General features: G+C 43.0%; 1 protein-coding gene across 1 annotated transcript; it reads left to right on the top strand.

The window, feature by feature from the left end:
- Nucleotides 1–5043: 5043 nt before the first annotated feature.
- Nucleotides 5044–18984, top strand: scn1ba (sodium channel, voltage-gated, type I, beta a). Its single transcript, XM_031576068.2, has 6 exons — nucleotides 5044–7364; nucleotides 14246–14412; nucleotides 15986–16229; nucleotides 17249–17390; nucleotides 17832–17903; nucleotides 18182–18984. The coding sequence occupies exons 1-5, from the start codon at nucleotides 7310–7312 to the stop codon at nucleotides 17896–17898; spliced, it is 675 nt and encodes a 224-aa protein (XP_031431928.1). The 5' UTR covers nucleotides 5044–7309; the 3' UTR covers nucleotides 17899–17903; nucleotides 18182–18984.
- Nucleotides 18985–21383: the final 2399 nt, after the last annotated feature.

Genomic DNA, 21383 nt, shown 5'->3' with positions numbered 1-21383 from the left:
TAGTGGAAAAACTGCCTAATCAAGTCATGTCGTGTCATAACACACGGTCAGCCTCATTTCCCTTGAAATCCCCCTTATCAAAACTAATATTGGTAAAATAGCTTTTAAGCTCTTTGCTTCCCATAAATGGAACACTGTTCAAAAGGACTTGAAACTAACCCAGTATTTGTCTGTCAACCAATTTAAGAGCCTTTTAGATGCTAAGGATGTGCCTCAGTGCTGTTGTTTTAAATAATTCTCTGATTAGATTTTTTTACTTTATGTTATTTTTTTTATACTTAATTTCTGAGTTGTATAATGCATTTTGTTTATTTATTTTGTCTGTTTTGTTTGGTTATGGCTTGTTTATTTATTGTTCATCTGTAGATAGATAGATAAATACTTTATTAATCCCGTGGGGAAATTCTGGTATCTGGTATCTGTATTATGTACCTTCAATCAGGGCATTGCTGCAAAAGAGCCCTGTGCTCAGTCAATTCTCCCTGAATAAATAATGGTGATGATGATGATGTTACACCTATGTGCCTGTGTCAAAGCATACTTGCAAACTTCAACCACAATACGGAAATGCAGTAGCGCTTGAAACATCCTCAGTTTTAACCGTTTCTGTGAAATTTCAGCGCTGTTTTCTTCCATTTTAAGGCTCTGTCATAGAAGAACATTTTTATTCAACATGTCTTTGCAATAAATCGTTTTATAAACAGGCATTGTGTAATAATTGGTGCAGAAACTGAAATCCTAGTTACCCCAAGTCACAAAATAGTTTTAAGGACCCTTATGATTACACAATTACAGCCTGTCAATCAGTTGTTTCCCCATCTTTTTAGTTCAAATTTGATCTCTTCCAACACCAATTTGTGTTTTAAGGCATTAACACATAAGTTGTGTGTCGTACCTGTAGTTTCTTGCAGACACAGTAATTTTTATTATGATGATTCATATTCATTTCTCTCCCTCTCATTCCAACAGCTCTTCACATTGTTTTGGGGTTTTGCCTGGTCTACTTTCAGCACCTCAGGTATGGAAACAACATGGATTTGAGTTTGTCCTATAATCAAATGCAGTTGATCTATATAAAGATATTTGTCCCATGTGAGTAAAATGTAAATGTTCTACTCCAGCAGCCACCCACACAGTTTCTGCTCTGTATCTGTTGTCTCTCACCAGTTTGGCAGTGGAACTGCATCCGGCTATGGCCTATCCGGTAGGCTATAAACAGTGCAACTACTGGTGGTGTGGTTAGCAGTGTTCAACAGTCAGCAGTGTTAGCTAGTAAAATCACTTTAAAAGCTGGGTTCAACAAACGTCACTTGAAGAGGATCCAGAGCATCTGCCTTGTCGTTGGACCGTTCCTTGAGGCTGTGGACCAGAACACTGCTATTGTGGGTTCCACTACAGGTAGGTGTTTTTGTGTGCTACTTGTATACGTCACTGCGTTCATCCCACCACATAGATGCAAGAACAGGTGTTGTGACATTGTGAGAGACTTTGGCTTGTTACTCCGTAGTCTTAATGCCACTCCATAGGTCATTCTAATAGAAACCACAGTTTCTGGTGTCTTTTAATGAAAGATTTTAATCAATAGTCCACTCTAAAACACACGCACACACACACTCATGGCTGCTTGAAGAGGAAAAAGAACACTGCACTATGTTCTTCACCCTGTAAGCAAACAATGAAAGCTTGAGTTTTGGAATGTTCTCCTGTGACAAATTGTACAGAAGTCTGGAGAGGGATGAGCTGTACAGGTTTTAGCCTTTTTTATAGTTACATTCTTATAGTAGACATTCCCAAATCTGGCTCCCCTATACAAAATATATCTCACAATTATTTTGCCTTTGTTCATTTTGCAGTTTGTTAATACAATGTATTTCCACAATTAACATGTTGAAAATCAAATCAGTTTTGTGTCTTTATCATATGCCCGCAGTTCAGTTACTATTTGCGCTTGGCCGGATGATTATGGCTACAGCCTGTGTGTGCGGTAGCGTGTGTGTTCATGTTTGCAAATACATAAAGAAAATACACACACCATAACAGATGGACATAATAAGCTAAGCAAATGTTGATTTCATATAATTCTCTAACATTGAATTAGTGGATCATTGATTTAATTTGCCACCAAAAAAACAAAAAACTAAACACGACCTAATTATGCAGTCTAGAAATCAGTCTCTCTCTCTCTCCCCCTCTCTCTCTCTATATATATATATATCATCTGTATGTAGAACATGTGAAATGTCGTTTACATAGATTGGTGAATTGAAGTGCAAGCCAAGAGAAAAACAACAGGCCGCACCAAACAAGAGGGTGGCCCTCAAGATAGGTAGTGTAAAACCAAGGGGAACTAAATGTTTTTCTCTAACATTGATATAACACATTAGTAATAAACACCAATGAAACAATAAAATAAAGATGGCACTGTATGAAAAATAAGGCATACGTAGATAAATAAACTTCTGGCAAAGAACATAAAGTATCACAGTATTAAATCTAGAAACCTACGTTTTAAGCTATCTAAAAAGTTAAAAACTAAGTACTAAACTATCAGAAAATTAAGCAGCTGGTAAATGGCAAAAGTCTACTGCCAATTATACAGCCTCTTATAGCTTTAGGTGTGTATTATTGCACTCAAATCTGTGGAATGAAAAGCACAGCAACACTAAACCATTTATGGCTTGATGAAAAATGCTGGTGCAAGGTGAAATTAATTAAAAAACACCCACTTTTAATTATCCCACAATAAAACAAAGTAGGGTGTGAAATATGAAGACTTTGAAAATACTCAGGAAGTATTATATAGCAATACACTGTAGGCTATAGGCTACACTGTAATGTCACAGTGGTAAAGCTGGGATGTGTGGTTAAGCTTCAGCCCATTAACCTGCCCATGGTGTTTTTTTCGTTCAGCAGACATTAGTTAATTTCCCTCTTCCTTTTCGGCATTAGGAGAGAACCAACACACTTGTTGTGTGTGTGTGTGTGTGTGTGTGTGTGTGTGTAGGTGTGTGTGTGTGTGTATGTCCACACACACACACACACACACACACAATACACCCACATACATACAACACACAATAGAATGCATGCAAAAGAAAATGGTAGGCTGGTTGGACAAGAGGCATAGGACTTACATGGGAAATTGAGCATATTTCCTCATATTCACGCATGTTCAAAATGTAATGGCAAACAGCATCTGCAATGAAATCTATCTGCCTGTACACACAAATCTCTTTTAAACTCCAACGCTAACAATGCTCAGGAAAACCATGCCACAGACAAGAGGCAGGACCAAACTGAAAACACAATGCATGGTGGCGTGTTAGAAGAGTTGCATTAGTGTAGGGGTCAAGTTTCCATGCCAGTATCTGCAGTATAGTACATTTATATAAGGTGTATGTATTTGATTTAGGATGGCAGTATTTTCCGCAGTAAAACTATCGAGCTATTAAACTGGACTAGCTGTACTAAACTGATACTGTTGTTGTTATTGTAACATTTGATAGTATTTAGACTCAACACTTTAGGATTTATGTGTTATATCTTTGAATAAATAATTAAACTTAAATTCCATGGTGTTTCAAGATAGTGACCAAGCTGAAGACCATTCATTGACCAAACTGATAAATTGGTTTTGTGTAATTGTCTGCAATCCAACAAATACTCCCCCTAGTGGAAATTCATTAGACAAGTAATTGCATTATGGCTTATTGGTAAACCAAAGTGAAACTGGAGTTGTTACTGGTAATGTTGACAGAGAACGGATTTATGCAATTCTGTCTCTCTTTACCCCCTGCACACACACACACACATACACAAACACACACGCACACACATTGTTCAAGTAAGATGAATACTGAAAAAAATATATATTATTAATGACACATTAAGTAAACATCGTTACAAGAAATGTATAGTAATTGTAACATCTATACATCTATACAAAAAGGCTTTTAGAACTCTTCCCTGACAACCAATTCTTTCCCTGAGGGCATTAAGTCAGCATATTTAAACAGACACATGACATGACAGCACATAATGACAGATTCAACTATTATTCTTACAACACTCCGACAGATACTTTGACCTTTAGGATGACCTTTATGATGGAATCCCATCAGTAAACATCATCTTATACAAATGCTTCAATGGAGGCCTAGCTTAGATAATGTCATCTTTCATATACTTCAAACGACAGGTGTAAAATGTTTTTTTTTTGTAGAACAAACTAATTACTACGTCGAAATTTTTGTAAATAGACCTATGTTCAGAGTTATTCAGAGACCAGCCTGCTATCATCAAATAAGTTAAAGAGACGCATAAGGTCCAGTACAGTATGCATTACTGACTCTGAAGTTGGGAATGTTAGCGAAGGCACTATTCTCATAGGCCAATATCCATGATTTTGTTTTAAATAACAGTAACAGGTAACAGGTTAAAAGAGACATGCTGGGGATTCCGTCAAATAATACTAGCCTACTTACTATTATTTCTGAATGCTGGTCATTTTGTTTGTTTGTTTGTTATGCAATTTACATTGGGTACATTTGTCCCTTTAATGTCAACATTTGGTGTAGCTTCCATTGACCTGTGTCTACAGAGGAATTAATATGGATACGTTTTGGCAATGGGTGTGAATGTGTGTGTGTGTGTGTGTGTGTGTGTGTGTATGCGTGTGTTAGAGAGTGTGTGTGGATGGATGGCTATTGATCTTACTGAGATCAAACTGCTGATTAACTATAGGGCCTACTGCAACAATCCCAGTTAGCTTTGCTGGTCAGAGGGTAAGATTTTTGCTTTACAGCTTCTGCTTCCCTCATAGTAATCGTCAGCTCTATTTGCAACCAGATCAAATTAATTTGTTGACCTCAATTATGAGACAAATTGCCAATTAATAAAACGACCTTTGTAGCAGGCCTATTAATTCCGGTGTATAATTTTATTACACATCAATTTCTAACGCGAGACGTTCCGTAATGTATAGGTGGGCCATAGTTCTACTGTATCGACGTAACCATAACAACTGGCAACTCTACACCCATCTAGCTCCCCCTCCATCCCGCTACCGCAATGCATCACTCTCCTCTCCTCCCTCCCTCCTTCCTCTCCCCATCCCAAAGGTTGATTAGCACAGCATCCCTTCTGCACACCATTCCGTTTCGCCGACGCATCACTTTTTTTCAAGCTGCGTTCGTCCGTCACATGTCAAAGGACGCGCTTACACCTTCTAGAAGATTTTGTCTGTCGGAGGTGAACTGCTGCTCCTGCTCATCCTGTGCGCCTTTGTTTTTGATAGGCCAGTATTTTCTGACAACCGTATCGCAGCGCTCTGGGGGGGGTTTGGCAGAGTGACTAACGGAATGATTTGACTGTCCTATCGGGAGGTTATAGCCCAGTCGACGGCAGTTCCGGGCGAGAATCGGATGTGATTACGAAGAAAATGCAAAATTATGGTATGGAGAGCATTCGGTAGCGGGATGTGGTCCTCTCAGTGACCAAGATAATGTGACCGGTAAGGGGTAGACAAACGGTATTGAAGTCTCTGTATGTTTGGTAACTCATCGTATCGACGATTATCACCATCTGATACCAACAGAACTTAGCACACTGTTTTTTTTTTTAAATAGCAGCTCCGACCCTAAGCATCGCTTGTATATAAAGCATATTTTTTTATACTCGCGGATGCGTCGTCACACCCAACTTTCATAATCGGTAAAGCACTGGGGTTGTGTCTCATAAAATTGTTAACACCGGCTTTTAAATACATTGGATATGTACGCTTGTGTGCTGTCGGTGAGACGACACTGTGTTGTGTAAGTAAGCGTGGCTGTTGACATCTGTCCTCATCAGTCGTGAATACCGGAGCTTGAAGGGTTCTATTTAGCATCAAATAGCTATAGCGCATATGGTACCTCGCTGTATGTCCCCCGGCCGTCATAAATGTGGATGAAAAGCGGAAATTCACACTTGGATGGGCAACTGGCCAAACACGATTCTATGAGGGACAGGTATACTGTAGCTGGGACCTAACACCAGTAGATTAGTTGGCACATTTATATTTGTATATATCATTAGACAGTGCACGAGATACATTGTTGTTAATATTGGCATGTGTTGCATGCATCAGATTCGTTTAAAAAAAAAAACAGAGAATGTTCTCTGATGTAGGTATGTAGTTTAACTGTGTACATGGAATAGACTACAGAGCAATATAAGCAGAAAGCAGCAATAAAGATTACTGCATGTGAATGGTAATGCACATACAATGCCAAAGACATCAGAACAGTTTCATGCTTCCATTTGTCACTACTTTCACTCACTGTGAATTTCTTAGTTGCTCAAAGGTCAGACACACTATCAAACGCTTCAGATAGAGATATACATTCATGCCTAAGACATCTAAAACCTAGCCCATCTCTGAACATCAAACATTTTTGTCTTCCACACTTTGCACAAATTTCATAAGTCATTTACAGCAGTATGTGTTTTATTTTTACTAGTCTTCCTAAAATTGATGTGCTACATTATTGCGAACGTCAGTAGTGAGGCCTTTGGAAAAGGACTTTGAAAACAGCGCAAACTTGTATATTTTTCAAAGCAAAACGGACAAACTGTGGACTAACTTTGACTGGGAAGACGCTGGCCATCACACGTGTCTGTGATTATAAATAGATGAACAAAGGCTTTGAAAACAGAGTGCCTGAAACCTGAGGCTTCTGGGCTCGCCGCTCCTTTTTTTTATGTTCCCTGAGCAATCAGATACCAGAGGACCTAGAGGCACACAGACCGCTGAGTGCAGGACGACCAGAACCAAGAACTGAACCAGGCTCGCGCGAGAGCTGTGACGAGACCCTGCGTTTGGACTAGACCTGGAACTAAGAACTGACTTGACCTTAGTGAGCAGTCTCATCCCACAACACAGACTGGGGAGGAAGAGCACAAGGAGGAGGAGGAGGAGGAGGAGGAAGAGACACACCCTCTGAGTGTCCCCCCACCACCTCAACTCCTTCTTCCGTCGCTCAAGGGTCGAGTAGTGATCCAGTTGTCTCCTGTTCTGGTCTCTGTTGTTATTTGTCCTTAGCACGTTGTTTTGGGGTCGGAGGCGACGGAGAGGCTTTCTTCGCTGACCACCTGCTCAGATCCACATCTCCTCCCTACCAGGGGGTTTGTGAGCACAAGACAAGTGTGTGTGTGTGTGTGTGTGTGTGTGTGTGTGTGTGTGTGTGTGTGTGTGTGTGAGAGAGAGAGGGAGACAGTGTGTGAGTGTGCGTGTGCGTGAGAGAGGAGAGAGAGACACTTCTTCTCCAAAATGATGTCTGCACTGCGGATTCTGCTGGTCCCCTTCGCTCTCTGTACTTTGCTTGGTGAGTAGGCTGACTTTATTAGCGCTGTTATGGCATGCATGGACCACTACTCTCTCTCTCTCTCTCTCTCTCTCTTTCTCTCTCTCTCTCTCTCTCTCTCTCTCTCTCTCTCTCTCTCTCGCTCTCTCTCTAAATCTGTTTCTCCAAAACCACACTGTCTGTTTGTGTTATTGTCTGGGGTTATGAGAGTAAGAAGGACGTGGGTAAAGCCTGAAATTGTCTTAGTGGAACTGAGTTGAAGTATGCTTTTGGTGATGAACATGTCTTCTCTGAAGTGTGTATGTGTGTGTGTTGGGGGTGGGGGGGAGGGGTCATTTAGATATATGCTTTGAAGGATGAATCATTCATCATTCATTTATGTTAATCATCAGGATCAGATTCATATTTACAAGTTTGTGTTGCTGTTAGCCTCCATTCATGCTGTTTTGTGTGTGTATGTGTGTGTATGTGTGAACGTGTGTGTGTGTGTGTGTGTGTGTGTGTGTGTGTGTGTGTGTGAATGTGTGTGTGTGAATGTGTGTGTGTGTGTGTGTGTGTGAATGTGTGTGTGTAAGTGTGTGTAAGTGTCGCCCCCTAAAAGCCTAAACCAGATACTTGTTCGGAGCATGTAATGAGGTTGAACCACGTGGTGTTGGTAAGATGGAGGCCACAGATGACTGTGCCATCAGCGGTGTGAGTGAAGCCAGTACACCATACGATGCGAGCTGTCACTCTTAGCGTACCCCATGATTCCTATGTCTGCCGTCATGCTACAAATATGCCACTGACAGCTTGTTGTCAGCATGTGTGAAAGCAACACTGGCAAATGTGTGAGTACCAACACCAAACACTGTATGTGCTCTCATTCAGGCACAATAATTAGTAGAACACAATTAAAATCACAATCACGAAAAAAAAGCTCTTCAAGTTTGCCATTGTCAAGAGGTGAAAGATACCCACTTACATGCGCGGTGATGTTACCCTGGTCCTTGCCGGGAGGGTTGGAATTAGGGAAGGGATGGGAACTAAACTCTGCTTGTTTACATGACAATTTGGTCCGGAATGTCTGGGAGAAGGCCTGACTCCGGAACCCCCAAAAAGACATGCTGTGAATCCACTAAGTTGTGAGAACACTATGTTGTGAGAACACTAAGTTGTAGGGCTGTTTTTGTCGTGGGCCCAGACCCCTGAGGGGATGAACCTGCGTTTGTTGCTGATGCAGGTAGTTTATGTATCAGCGGTGTCAACAAAGGCTGAGATGAGATGAGATGAGATGAGATGAGATGAGATGAGATGAGATGAGAACACACAATAGAGGGTGGAGGACACCTCACATGGGGGAGGATCTCTGTCGCCCTCCTCATATATCCTCCTTATGCACATTGAAAGGGTTGGCTCCAAGCCAAACCCCAGAGGGACCAACTAGCGCAATGGAAATTCTCTGCTTACATCAACCAGGTTGGGCAAAAGCAGACGGGCAAAAGGCTGAAACAGGGCGAGTTGGGCGAGAGTGGAAAGAGAAGGGCTAAATCCGTTACACAACGGCAGCAGTTGTGTAACCCTTTTTGGATAAAAACACTCATTCCGTGCAAGCTTGTGTTTTCAGAATGAAAAGCGTTGGACTCGGACACAGGCAGTCATGGGGGCCACTCACCCAGGCCAGATAAGAGGGAATGACTGGGTAAGCAGGGCACAGACAGCAGGAGGATGACAAGCGACGAGAGCCGCTGGATGGGTTTATACCAGTCCTCCATTGGTGTGTCTCATATCGCCTGCTTTTCACCTGTCCTCCGTGTAACTAAATTGTGAGCTCAATTGATTGTGAGGCGACCACTGGCTGTCCCTGGCCTGAGATTAGCCAATGGCGACAAGCGACACATTCAACTTGATGGATGAAAACCTTGAAGATGTCACCTGTTACCAAGGCGAATCAGTCACCAGCAGCACTAACAGATGGAATTGGACAAATACGTTTAGGTGAGACAGAGAGGGATATTTATTTTGCCTTTAATCATCGTCCCTATAAGCTCTCCCTCTCCCCTGAGAACCGTACTTCACTTTTCAATGGCTACTGACTAACAAACGTATATCAAGCAGGAGTTTTTCGGTGGCGGCCAGATAATCTCTGAGCTCTCAGGCCTCTCTTACCCTACCCTCTCCTCCCCCCACCAAGGTCAAATGGCCGGCAGCCATTCACAGGGATGTTTGCTGTTGTGGTTGGGGAGGTGTGTTGCACAAAAGGGCCCCTGACAGATGGGACCCGTCCGCGTGGACTAATGCGGCATTGGCCTGATGACAATACTGGACCTGGAGGGGGAGAGTCACGGGCAGCACCAGCCGACAGATGCCAATGAATGGGAGAGAGACCTGGGGTTTTAAAACTACTTATCCTTAGTGAGGTTGTTGATTTTCATTTGGATCAGATTATTTCTTGCTCTCTCAACACAACCGCTGTCTTGTTTTGTTTTTCATCCAGTTGATGATGTTAGTTGTTCTCTCCTCTTTGAAAAAGAATTTATCAGGTTTTTGCTCATGTCAGTGCCATTGCCTTGTCTGTTATTTGCTCATTCGTGTCGCTCAGTGTGACTGATCAATCAGTGTGTGAGCGTGTGTGAGCGTGTGTGAGGTGAGACTGCGGGGCTGCTCGGGGTCTCCTGATGAGGTCGTCTCAGTGTGGCTCTGTCCACAGTCAGGGATCCCCACAGTGCTTATGTCATGGGTGCCTCACGCACAAGCTCTCTGTGAGCTGCGTGGTAAAACCTCCTGAAGGGCTCCTGTTCATCCCCACCCACACACACACACACATGCACACGCACACAAACACACACACAGACAGTCAAACACACACACACACACACACACACACACGCACGCACGCACGCACGCACACACAGACAGTCTCACACACACACACAGACAATCTCACACACACACACAGTCTCTCTCTCTCTCTCTCTCTCGATTTCTTTTAAGCATACAGTTACATCCTACACAGACATGTGTCTCTTAACCACAGACATGTATCTCATGACCACAGACATGTATCTCATGAATACAGACATGTGTGTCTTATGGTGGTGAAACTAGTCTGTGAGCATGTTCATTCATTCATGTGTGTGTGTGTGTGTCTCTGTGTGGGTTTCATTGTGTGTGTGGTGTGGGCGTTCTAGTATCTTTTGAGAAGATATATGGCAGTTGGTTGTGTAACTGACAGCTTGTGCTGCTCAGCATTTTGGAGGCAGCCTCGTGGCCAGAGGATGGGAAGGGGGGGGTGGGAGAGGATGGGAATAGGACCTGGCAGAGAGTTAGATGTTAGATGACCACTAGACTGTAGGAAAGAGAGAGAGAGAGAGTCCTTTATAATTTTGCATAGACAGCTCTTCTCTCAGTAGTTCATATCGGAGACAGTGAGTACAGCGAATAAAGAGCAGAGGGTCGAGAGAAGCGGTCTGTGCCATCTATTTGACCTGGAGAGAAATGATCTGGAAAACAAGAGGGTTTTGGAGAGAGTCCTGAGCCTCCACCATCAGGGGGCATTGCTGTACCTTTGGAACAGTTTTATCTTTAAATCATTTTTTACTGTTGCTCGTGCCTTCAAAGGTGAAGTTTGAGGTTAAGTTATTTGGCAGATGCCTTTATCCAAAAAGACTTAAAAATACATGGAGAAAGAAGAAGAAAGGTCTGTGAAAATTGTCCCAGACTCAGAGGGTAGACGTGTTCATGAATTATTAAAGTGCAGAGCATGTGAAGATGAGGAGAGAGAGAGAGAGAGAGAGAGAGCGAGAGAGAGAGTGAGAGAGAGATAAATAAAGAGATGAGAGGGAGGAAGTAGGAGAGGAAGAAGGGCTTGAGACAGGCAGACACAATAAGAGCAAAGGAGACTGAGCTCCTAATTGATTTTTATTTTATTCGTATTTTTTGCCGTTGGACATCTACCTGCAGTGTGCCCTCTGCTGCACGGACGCAGTGTGAATCATGTTCTGGTATTCCCGTTGTGTAACACCACAAGATGTCTGAAGACATGTGCGTCTGCTGCAGACTGGGATTGTCTGAGCATTTTTAAAGAGGCAGACAGATAGAACAGGGAGGTCGGGGGGGCAGGATAAATCAGTAGGGATAGATAAATCTAATTTGAATATAATCTGATAAAACATTCGGGATCTGTCGACAGAGGCGCTCGTGCAGATGTGAAAGAGAAAAGGGAAGAAAGGGATGCATTCTTCCCTCCATTCTCTCGAATTTCCATCTCTGAAATAGATGTAGTGTTCAGTGCCCCTGAGGTGGCGTCCTCTGCTCGCCATCAGTCCCCAGACCAGTGTGTGTCTCCTCACACAGTGTCCTTATTGAAGACGGGGATGTTGTCGATGATGATCATGAGCAGAGAAAGAAAGACACACATTGTGCTCCTATGGGAAAACAGCCCATCAAGAGCCCCTGTGTCCCGGGAAATGTCATAGTTGCTTGGCATTTTCCCTGGATACAAGTCTCTGTACATCTGTCACGTGAATGGAAAAGGTTGGCCAAGGGACCCCGACAAGCCCCTGCTGTTACGCTATGTTTTATGTTTTCTCTCTCTCTAGCCCTCTGGTGATCTTTGCACACCTTTGATCCAGCCTGTGTTTCCATTTCCATCTCCATTTAATCATTTACCGGGCGCTTTTGTCTAAAGCGACGTACAAGGTGTTTCCACTGAGAAAATGGAGAATTGTTGTCAGGCAGGTTCCTTCGTAAACCCAGGCAGCCTAGTTCAAGGGAGCAGCAGATTAGTGAAGCTCTTTTTTAGGCAGGCAGACAGACAGACAGCCCTGGCAGGCAGGCAGACAGACAGACAGACAGCCCTGGCAGGCAGGCAGACAGACAGTCAGCTGGCCCGGAGGCCGCTTTTTGTTGCTAAAGCCTGTGGGTGCACAAACCGATGGCGTGGATTAAAGATTCTCCCTGACTCATAATCTTTTTTTTTTTTTTCCGGGCAGATGTGTTGTGTAACGTAATCTGTGTGCGAGCACACGCATTAGAGGATGACTTTGATATTGCGAGTGGTTGGTTACCCTGAGAGACAAGGAGCTCATGTGGGCCTCAGGGCTGTCATGGATTGGGATGCCGTATTCTGTCATCTCATGATATGTCCACTTTCTCTGTCTCTCCATCTTTCCCTCACCCTGTTTTTTTTTTCACACGCCTGCCTTTAACCAGCAGCTCTGTCCTCTGCACTGTTTCTTCCCCACTTCCTTTCCCCTCTGTGCTGTCAGTGTCGCTGTGCAGTGTTCTCTCTCTCTCTCTCTCTCTCTCTCTCATGCACCTGTGCCCCTGTGCTCTGTTCTGGTGTACTGTATGTCATGAAAGAACTGTGCTCTCTCCCAAGTTTATAGATTTGTCTGCTCCTCTCTGTCATCTTAATTCGTGCAGTTTGACTCCCTCTTTTTCCTGCTTCTTGTGAGTGGAAGAAGCGTATGTGATAGTTCTGTTTATAACTCTTTCCTCTCTTCTTTTCGCTCTCTTTCTGCCCCCCCCCCTTCTTTGTCTCCGTTTACAGTACATCAGACAGCATTTACTAATTTCTCTCTTTCCCTAAATGCTTTCACAACTATGGCTGTGTGACTGTTACTCAGAACTGTGTTAATCCGCCCTCTCTTTCTCCCTCTCTTTCTCGCTCTCTTTTTTCCTGCTTGCCTCTTTTCTTCTTCTCCTTTTCCTCCCTGCCTCATAAGTACTGCTGCATACCCAACTGCACCCCCCCCTCCCAAGAACTCCTTTCTTTCTTCCAGCTGTGAAGAAAATAAACAGTGGATTTTTCCAGAATGTTCTGATGAAAAAAAAAGAGCAATATCAAATCAGTTTGCTGTTTCGTAATCCAGTTCAATGTAACGAGACGGCGAGGATGGTGTCAGCATGTGATTGTGTATGACTAGCGCTTCCACTGTGTGCGTACATAAAAAGATATGCTGAGACTGCAGCAGTCATAGTTGGAAATAGCCCAGGATCATTGGTTGACGTCAGGCAGGAGGACCTGTAGCATAGTGTTACTGTTAAATATGTACATTTACAGCGATGCAGATGCTTCAGTCGAACTACAGGGGGTGCGGTGTGAGAGACACTAGGAAGGACAGGTGTGTTTCTCTGCCGATGTGTGTGTCTTGATGGCATATATAGACCCATGCTTCTATATATGATACTGGATAATTGACATTCGTCCGACTGCAAGAGATTGTGAATAAAGCAGCTGCCGGCAGTTTATTTCCCCTCATACGGAAAGGTGTTTTCGGGCCTCTGTGACAGGCTAAATAATTAGCGGTGATTCAAAATAACCATTACTGTGTTGTTGACACGTAGCACAGTTGATTAGGAACTAAAATTAGACATCACCTTCCGAAAATGAGTGGAAATAAACTATGCAAAACAAAAAATTCTTGATATGAGCTACAACAACAACAACAATAACAACAAAAAAACAGCATGCAGATGTGAGCGATGGGAACGTGCACGCAAATGAGCAGCTGAAGACTGATGTTTGAAGTTTTCGTCTTGTCTCATGCCCCATTGCTAACATTGTACATATGGAGTGCTTGCAGCAGCTACAAATTAAAACTGTTCCAGGCAGACAGACCTTAACGCCAGTCATTTATGTACATAAACAAAACAACACCATCGATAGGTGGCTATAACCCGGCTAAGTCAGAGCACATTACCTGTAATGTTTAAGGACTAGTTTTTCTATATTGGGATCCAGACTAGTCTTGGACTTAAACTTTTGACTTAAAAGAAGAAATGGGCTGTGTCACGCTTTAGTCCAGAACTAGTCCAGAGCCCCATTCCAGGAGACTGGGCCCTTCTCTGTGAAACGGATTTAGGGTGCTGATTGCGGGTCATGACCTCTGACCTCTGGGCCCATGGTCTGTCCTCAGCCCATCTTAGCCATGCGGCCTGCGTGGAGGTGAACTCGGACACGGAGGCGGTGGCTGGCCGGGGGTTCAAGCTGGGCTGCATCTCCTGCAAGATGAGAGGCGAGGTGCAGGCCACGGCCACCGTGGACTGGTACTTCAAGGCCAAGGGGGAGATCAATTTCACCCACGTGAGTATGGTCCCTCTTTGTCTCATTCAGACCTGAAGCTCGGCCAAGTGAAGTGGTTGTTGTGTCTGCGCATTTGTGTTTACTCACAATGTTATGAACGTCTGTATAGATGTATTTTTGAATATGCCGATCCATGAACTATTCTCTGCCATGGGTGGTCTTTTTGCACTGCACTTGGGGTGGGGGTGGGGGGGGGGGATTACTCAGCATATTTGATGTATTGAAGGAAGTGCTACAAACCACATGGAAACCACATCCTCCATTATGCCTATAATCTATGGGTCTACAAGAGTCTCTGAGCTGACATCTGAGTGTTTAATGTTCAGTATGCTAGTCCATTAGGCTGCCATTGTCCTCTCTCAGTCTGCAGTGGAGTTAGAGCTATACATCTCTCACAAAAGAGCAGACGCTTGCATTTTTCATGCTGAGTTGCTTTTTCTCTGCATTGGCTGTTGGCAGCAAACCCTCATCGTGCTGAGTGTAGTCCATTAACAAGAGACCTTGGCCTCAGCTCAGCATTAAGTCAAAGGGAACCACCACCTCAAGGTTTACTGACAGATTTGCTATTTGAAGGATGTCATCTAGCTTAGGCCAGTGGCTGAAGCCGAAATGTGTTACGCATGTGACAACGGAAGGTATGTGACGATATTTCCACATAGCCAGCGGGGTATTTCAAGACTAGGAGATTTGACTTTCCTGAAATTCTATATCTTCCTCAAGTCCCAAAATGCTTCAACAGTGTTGATGGAATCACATTATGAAATCAGAGATTAGATACCAAACGTGTTTACTTACGTACATGGTATGGTGAGTGCACATTGCTGTGTGCATGCTTGTGTGTGAACCTTTTGCTTGGGTACAGCACAACATTGTGTAACCTGTTACTACTCAAGGGAATGTCAAGGACAGAGTGTATGTAGACAGGGGTTTAACCTTTGACCTTTTTTGTCTATTCTGAGTTCAGTGAGGGCCTGGCAGGGTCACAGGGTGTGCTGATTTGCAATGAAACTGCGACCTGGTTGCCTTTGCATCAAGGGTCATGTGTGTTGACAACTGTGAATGTTTTTCCCATCCAAACTTTTTTTCTTTCGGGACTATTGCTGACAATAAAACAATAGAATAAGAATTAGTTACAACTGTGAAGTAATTCTTCTACAAACATAATCTAACTTTGGGGTGTGAGAGAGAATATTAATGATAATAGTCTTTCCAAGTCTGGCTTAGGTGGTGGTCCTCAATTAGCAATTATATGGCCCTACCTCCAGTCAACCTGTAATAGCAAAAAGTGACTTGTGTAGCAAAAGATCCCTTAGCTCTGTCAGCTCATACTGGCTAGCTGGTTCCATGGAGGTACCCTATCAGTTTTGTCCCCTCAACATTTGCTGAGTTGAAGGTGGCTACAATATAAATCCTTCCCCATTAACATGACATATGGCTTTTTTACTCATTCTCTCACAAGGCTATAATATTGAATATTGTGTTAAAGGTAATTGAGAAAACCAGTCATAAAACTGTGTCGGGTGTGGAATCCAAATCTTACATCCTAAGATGTTTCCTCTGCTGCCTTCCGTAGATCTACACCTACGATGACCCTGCCAACCCGACTGACATCCGCGACGATCGCTTCTTTGATCGCCTGGACTGGAACGGCAGCAAGAACACGTTAGACGTGCAGGACGGTTCCATCTACATCCTCAACGTCACCTTCAACGACACAGGCACCTACCGCTGTTTCTTCAACCGCGTACTCTCCTTCCCCAACTACGAGTTCCACACCAACATCACCAAGTCTGTCGAGATGAAGGTGGTGCCCAGGGGTGAGTGGCAGCGGAGTGTGACAGGAGTGTTAGAGCGGAGTGTGACAGGAGTGTGACAGGCGATAAGAGGTGGAAGTAACATTCGAGATTTTGGTCTTGGTGGTGTCATAGAGTCATGGGGTGCGGTAGGGTTTTAATCTCCAATTCACAAAAAGAGAGGTACAACTTCCAGAGTTGTTGTTGTTCCAGAGTCCAAAAAGCTTTTATTCATATATAAAACATTTATTCCTGCATGCTCTAAGCATATTTTTCTAGAAGTCAGTCGGATAGGATATACAGTATACCACACATGCAAGAGAAAATTAGGGTAGTATAGATATTCACTTTGGACAAAAGCATCTATAACAATAATATAACCATACCCATATCACTGTATACCAACATATACTATATAGTTAGGGGGGGGGGGGGGTCTGGTAACTCCAGGTTAGGTATTTGGTAGCAGGATTACCACACAGATGTAAACCATTAAGTCAGTGCAGTGCAGGCACTGTTTAATGTGTTACTTTATCCGTCTGGTCCCACAGATTAAAAATTAAACAACAGGCTAACACAGGATATGGCCTTTGGGTGTGTTGTAAAATAGACAGACTAGACTGTGCTTGGATAATAGGAGGCTCTGTGATGTCAGGTAACAAGAAACGCAAGCGCTACACTTTCATCCTGCCCCTCTGACTTGAGTGAGCTAACTGCACACATAATGGCCCCATTAAACTATCTGATTAAAGATGTCCAAAAAAACAAGGTTGTATTTTTAGCCTTTGTATTTACTTGAGAGGGAATAGTTGTGTTTTAAATAGCATACTCCTGTGGTCAGTTTGGTGTATTACAAGTGATTAGCAAATTCAGCAGTTTGAACTGAACTGAGTAGATAATAGCTTTGTGGAAAGTGCCGTTCTGGCATCGAGCCGTTCTGCCATTCTTCCATTTTGAAGTTGAGTGCATTTCCTTGCACAATATCCACTTACCTCCCCGTTGACCCCACACACCCGTGACTCTGTAACTTCTCCCCCCTCCAGCCACCCGAAGCATCGCCTCCATCTTCTCGGAGATAATGATGTACGTATCGATCATCGGCCTACAGGTGTGGCTGGTGGTTGAGATGGTGTACTGTTACCGCAAGATAGCGGCAGCCGGAGAGGAGGCTTTGAGAGAGAGCGCGTAAGTACACCAACTGCCTCTTTTAGCCCCCGCTCCACCCATGTGTGCTCCACCCGCGGTGTATGGCCAAGAGATGGAGGGAGTGTCTCTGTGAGGCTCTGCTCCGTCATCTTCTTGGAGAGACTACAAGACAAGCGACTGAGCTTGGAGCTTCTCTATTCTTTTCTTTTTTTCTTGCTTAAAGTGTTGCTCTAAGGTTGACATCCCTGTCTTCTTCATCCCTGTCTTCTTGCTTAATGCATGCATTCTTCCCTCTGTCTCTCGTGCCAGCCTGTGTTTCCGTCTCTCGTGCCAGACTGTGTTTCTGTCCTTCAAAAATTACTCTGCTGTGCCTTCCTGCCTAATTTTTCTGCTTTTCTCAACTCTTTATCTCTCTCTCTCTCTCTCTCTCCCTCATCTTTACACCCTGTCTATTCTTTCGTTTTCCCTTCTCTCTCTCAGGGCGGAGTACTTAGCCATAGCCTCAGAGAGTAAAGATAACTGTGCAGGTGTTCAAGTGGAAGAATAACACAGGTAGGTCTGTCTTCTAGCTGCTAACGGAACACCGAACAGGCCACCTGTCCAATCTCACTTCTCTGCTTTTTCTCACTGCCTTCTTCCCCTTCCTGTGGCGTGTCCAGCTGGCCCCTGAAACACATCTGAAATATTCTCAGAATTTGGTCACTGCTGTGATTAATAATGCATTGGTGGAGAAATAACGTAAAATCAAGGGACATTTAGTGAAAGATATTTTATGTAATTTTCATCTCATTTTTATTTCTGTATTACAAGTCTGTATCTCATCATTTCAGGACCAAAAAAGTCTCCATACATCAGGCCTAACGCTCCAATCCCCACTTCTCCACCCTAAGCAGTCTCAGCATTGGGCCAGCTCTTATATTCAACACCATTCATCTCTTCACACAGCACCCACTTAGACAGAAGACCCATCCAAGAGTGCTTCATGTCATTAAGACGTCTGGACCTCACAGTAGCATTAACACTTTCTCCCTCCCATTTGACGTGTCAGAACGACGTAGTTCAGTTTTCACTTATAGATAAGTATAGATAAGGAAGTAACAATGTATAGTACATGGTGAGGAATTCGATTCCAATGAATTGATGATCTTGGGCATTTTTAAGCTAAAGTGAAATGGCATTTTAATGTCTATGTGAAAGACAATACCTACAAAAGCAAATGTTATGAAGTTGTAAATATGCACTGTTGTATGGCATCACTTATTGACACCCTGGTTATACATACTCTACATCAGTGTATTTCAAAGGTATCTCTACTGATTTTTACCAGAGATCTGTTTAATGAAGAATATCAGCTTCTGAAATGATATGAATTTAGATCAAATATACTTGATATAGATGCATAGTATATCGTATATATACAGGCAAAAACGTGCATTTATAACAGAGGTGGTGCAACTGAAAGGCCAAGCTTTCTGTCATGGGGCACTAAACACCTCATACGAGTCTCAGAAGTGAACTGGAGCATAAACATGCAGCCGGTACAGTATTGCATTGTAACAACAGCTGGCTGTGATTGGATTACTGGCGAGAGAGAAAATAGAGCTTCCTTCTGACAGCATGCATGTTTTTATGCGGTGACGGTTACTGAAAAGTTATACATCCCTATTTTTTTAACCATCACAAAGCACATCATTGCCGTATAGGCACAAGCGCACACCACAGTTGTACATTTCTCCAGTCCCCCACGCGTAGCCATAACTCTCGCCTCTGTAAATATATACATATAGGTTATTACTTACTCTCTGATGCAATGGAATTGTACGGATGACCCTAGTGGTCAGTTTTGATAAGGTTTTATCTTTTTACTAAAACGCTTCACTAACTCACAGACATAGCCTAGACTCTAACATTCAGTACAGGTGGCCCACATATGAACTTAGCATGCATTTTGAGATTTTGAACATTGTAGCTATTTTCTCTAAAGACCGCATCCACTGACAATTTCTCATATGTAGGCTTTCTTAAGAATCAAGAACTACGTTGAGGAAGCAGATGTTAGGGGCCTGATATAGATGGACAGGCATACTCACGCCATGGCAGGTGTTGCTGCTGATGAAATGTGTCTCTGTTTATGCCAAAGTTATGAGAAAGGGATTAGGGATGTCCATTTTCTATGTGAGGGGTAGCCTATCACATTTTAAAGTCTGTTTTGTATTCCCTGAAAATGTCTCTGCCTTGATCCCTATAGTTAAAGATAGAAATATTAAGATTGTTTTTTTTTTTTATACATTTTTTTCCTCTTTCGACTAAGGGCTGCATGACAGTTTTCCATTATTCGCTTTGGTGGGCAATCCTCCAAAGCTCGGGATGCAATGTTGAAATTGTCTCACGTGTGCCTCGTGTGGAAATTTTTTCAAACCTCCGACAAAATTGAGTAGGCTGTATAGACTAAATGCAGAGGGGCCAAGTTGGTTTCAGTGAAAGGGAAAGCAAACAGAAAAAGGCAAAATGGTGAAGGCTACTGCGTGTTATCAAGGTCACTTATTAAGCCTGTGAGATTTATTAGTCTCTCCCCACGCTCCCTTTACCAACCCTCAGGCAGTGAGTGCCCCATCTTGCCTGCAGGAGGAAGCATAACACTGCCAGACCAACTGCCATTCATTATGTGTGACGCGTATTATGGAGGTGACGACAAACATTCCCAAAAGTACGGCCGCTGGTTTTGTTACCTTTAGGATATTGCCCCTTGTGATACTACTGGCTAGAGCATTTATACTGCATGACTATGGAAACTTAAAAATAACTGATGGTGCGGTCTTTAGTGGTTTGTTTCCTCTTAGCTAATAAAATGAGAACCAGGTTTGCTTGTTGCTTTTCGGGTGAATGTTTCCAACTATCTGAATGCATTTGTCAGTTAAAATGATTCAGTGTGTCACTTAACATTTCCACTAAGAAAGGTATTAACAACTTAAGTTCCCACCACATCCGGTCACTAATGATATATTTGTTGCATATCAGAGCTCTTGTCTGGTATGACCCCTTTGCGTACTCCTCGGAGTTAGCTGAATTGTCATTACTGAGTTCATGTGTAAAAGCGGGCAGCTAGGCCACTCAGACATGATCCTTTTCCTGTCTGCCGTGACTGAATGTCCACTGTTGCACCACTCCCACCAAGACAGCATACACTGTTCACATAAAACAGTTTGAGGGCAAAAGCTATAAAAAAACAGTATGCATTTCATGTGTATGTGAAAATGTTGCTTGCCAAACAAAAGTATGAAAAGGATATGATTAAGTATAATAAAAAATGTCATGAAAAACATGTGTCTTGTGTTCTGTGCCACAAAGTTCTGTGTTGTGTTACCTTTGGGTAAATGGCACACATTCTAATGGTTCTCACTACAAATACCATAACAAGCTGGTGTATTTGGAACTAATTTAATTAAGATTTAATGGTTGAAATAGGTTTCCATTACATATTTGTATTGGTGTCCATTGAAAAGTGAACTTTTATCCACTAGGTACAGTGCATTCAGGAAGTATTCAGACCTCTTCACTTTTTTTATGTTGCTTCCTTATGCTATAATTGTTTAAATTAATTTGTACCCCCTCATCAATCAATACCCCATAATGACAACTCAAAAACAGCATTTTAGAAGTTTTTTGCAGATTTATTCAAATGGCAAAACGGAAAGATCACCTTGACATAAGTATTTTGACCCTTTGCTATGACACTTGAAATATAGCTCAGGTGCCTCCCATTGCTCTTGGTCATCTTTGAGCTGATTCTACCATGACTGGAGTGCACTTGGCCTCAGATTGGGCCGAAGGTTCACCTTCCAACAGGACAACGACCCTAAGCACACAGCCAAGACAATGCAGGAGTGGCTTAGGGGTCAACTCTGTGAAATTCCTTGAACCCAATCTCTGGAGACCTGAAAATGGCTGTCCACCAACGCTCCCTACCCACCCTGAACCACGTGAGGGGTCTCCAAATCCAGGTGTGCAAAGCTTGTCTCACACCCAAGAAAA

Source organism: Clupea harengus, chromosome 11, assembly GCF_900700415.2.
Source record: "Clupea harengus chromosome 11, Ch_v2.0.2, whole genome shotgun sequence".
In the NCBI taxonomy this organism is placed as follows: domain Eukaryota; kingdom Metazoa; phylum Chordata; class Actinopteri; order Clupeiformes; family Clupeidae; genus Clupea; species Clupea harengus.
The sequence above is the reverse complement of the archived record's forward strand: the minus strand, read 5'-3'. Positions and strand labels throughout refer to the sequence as shown.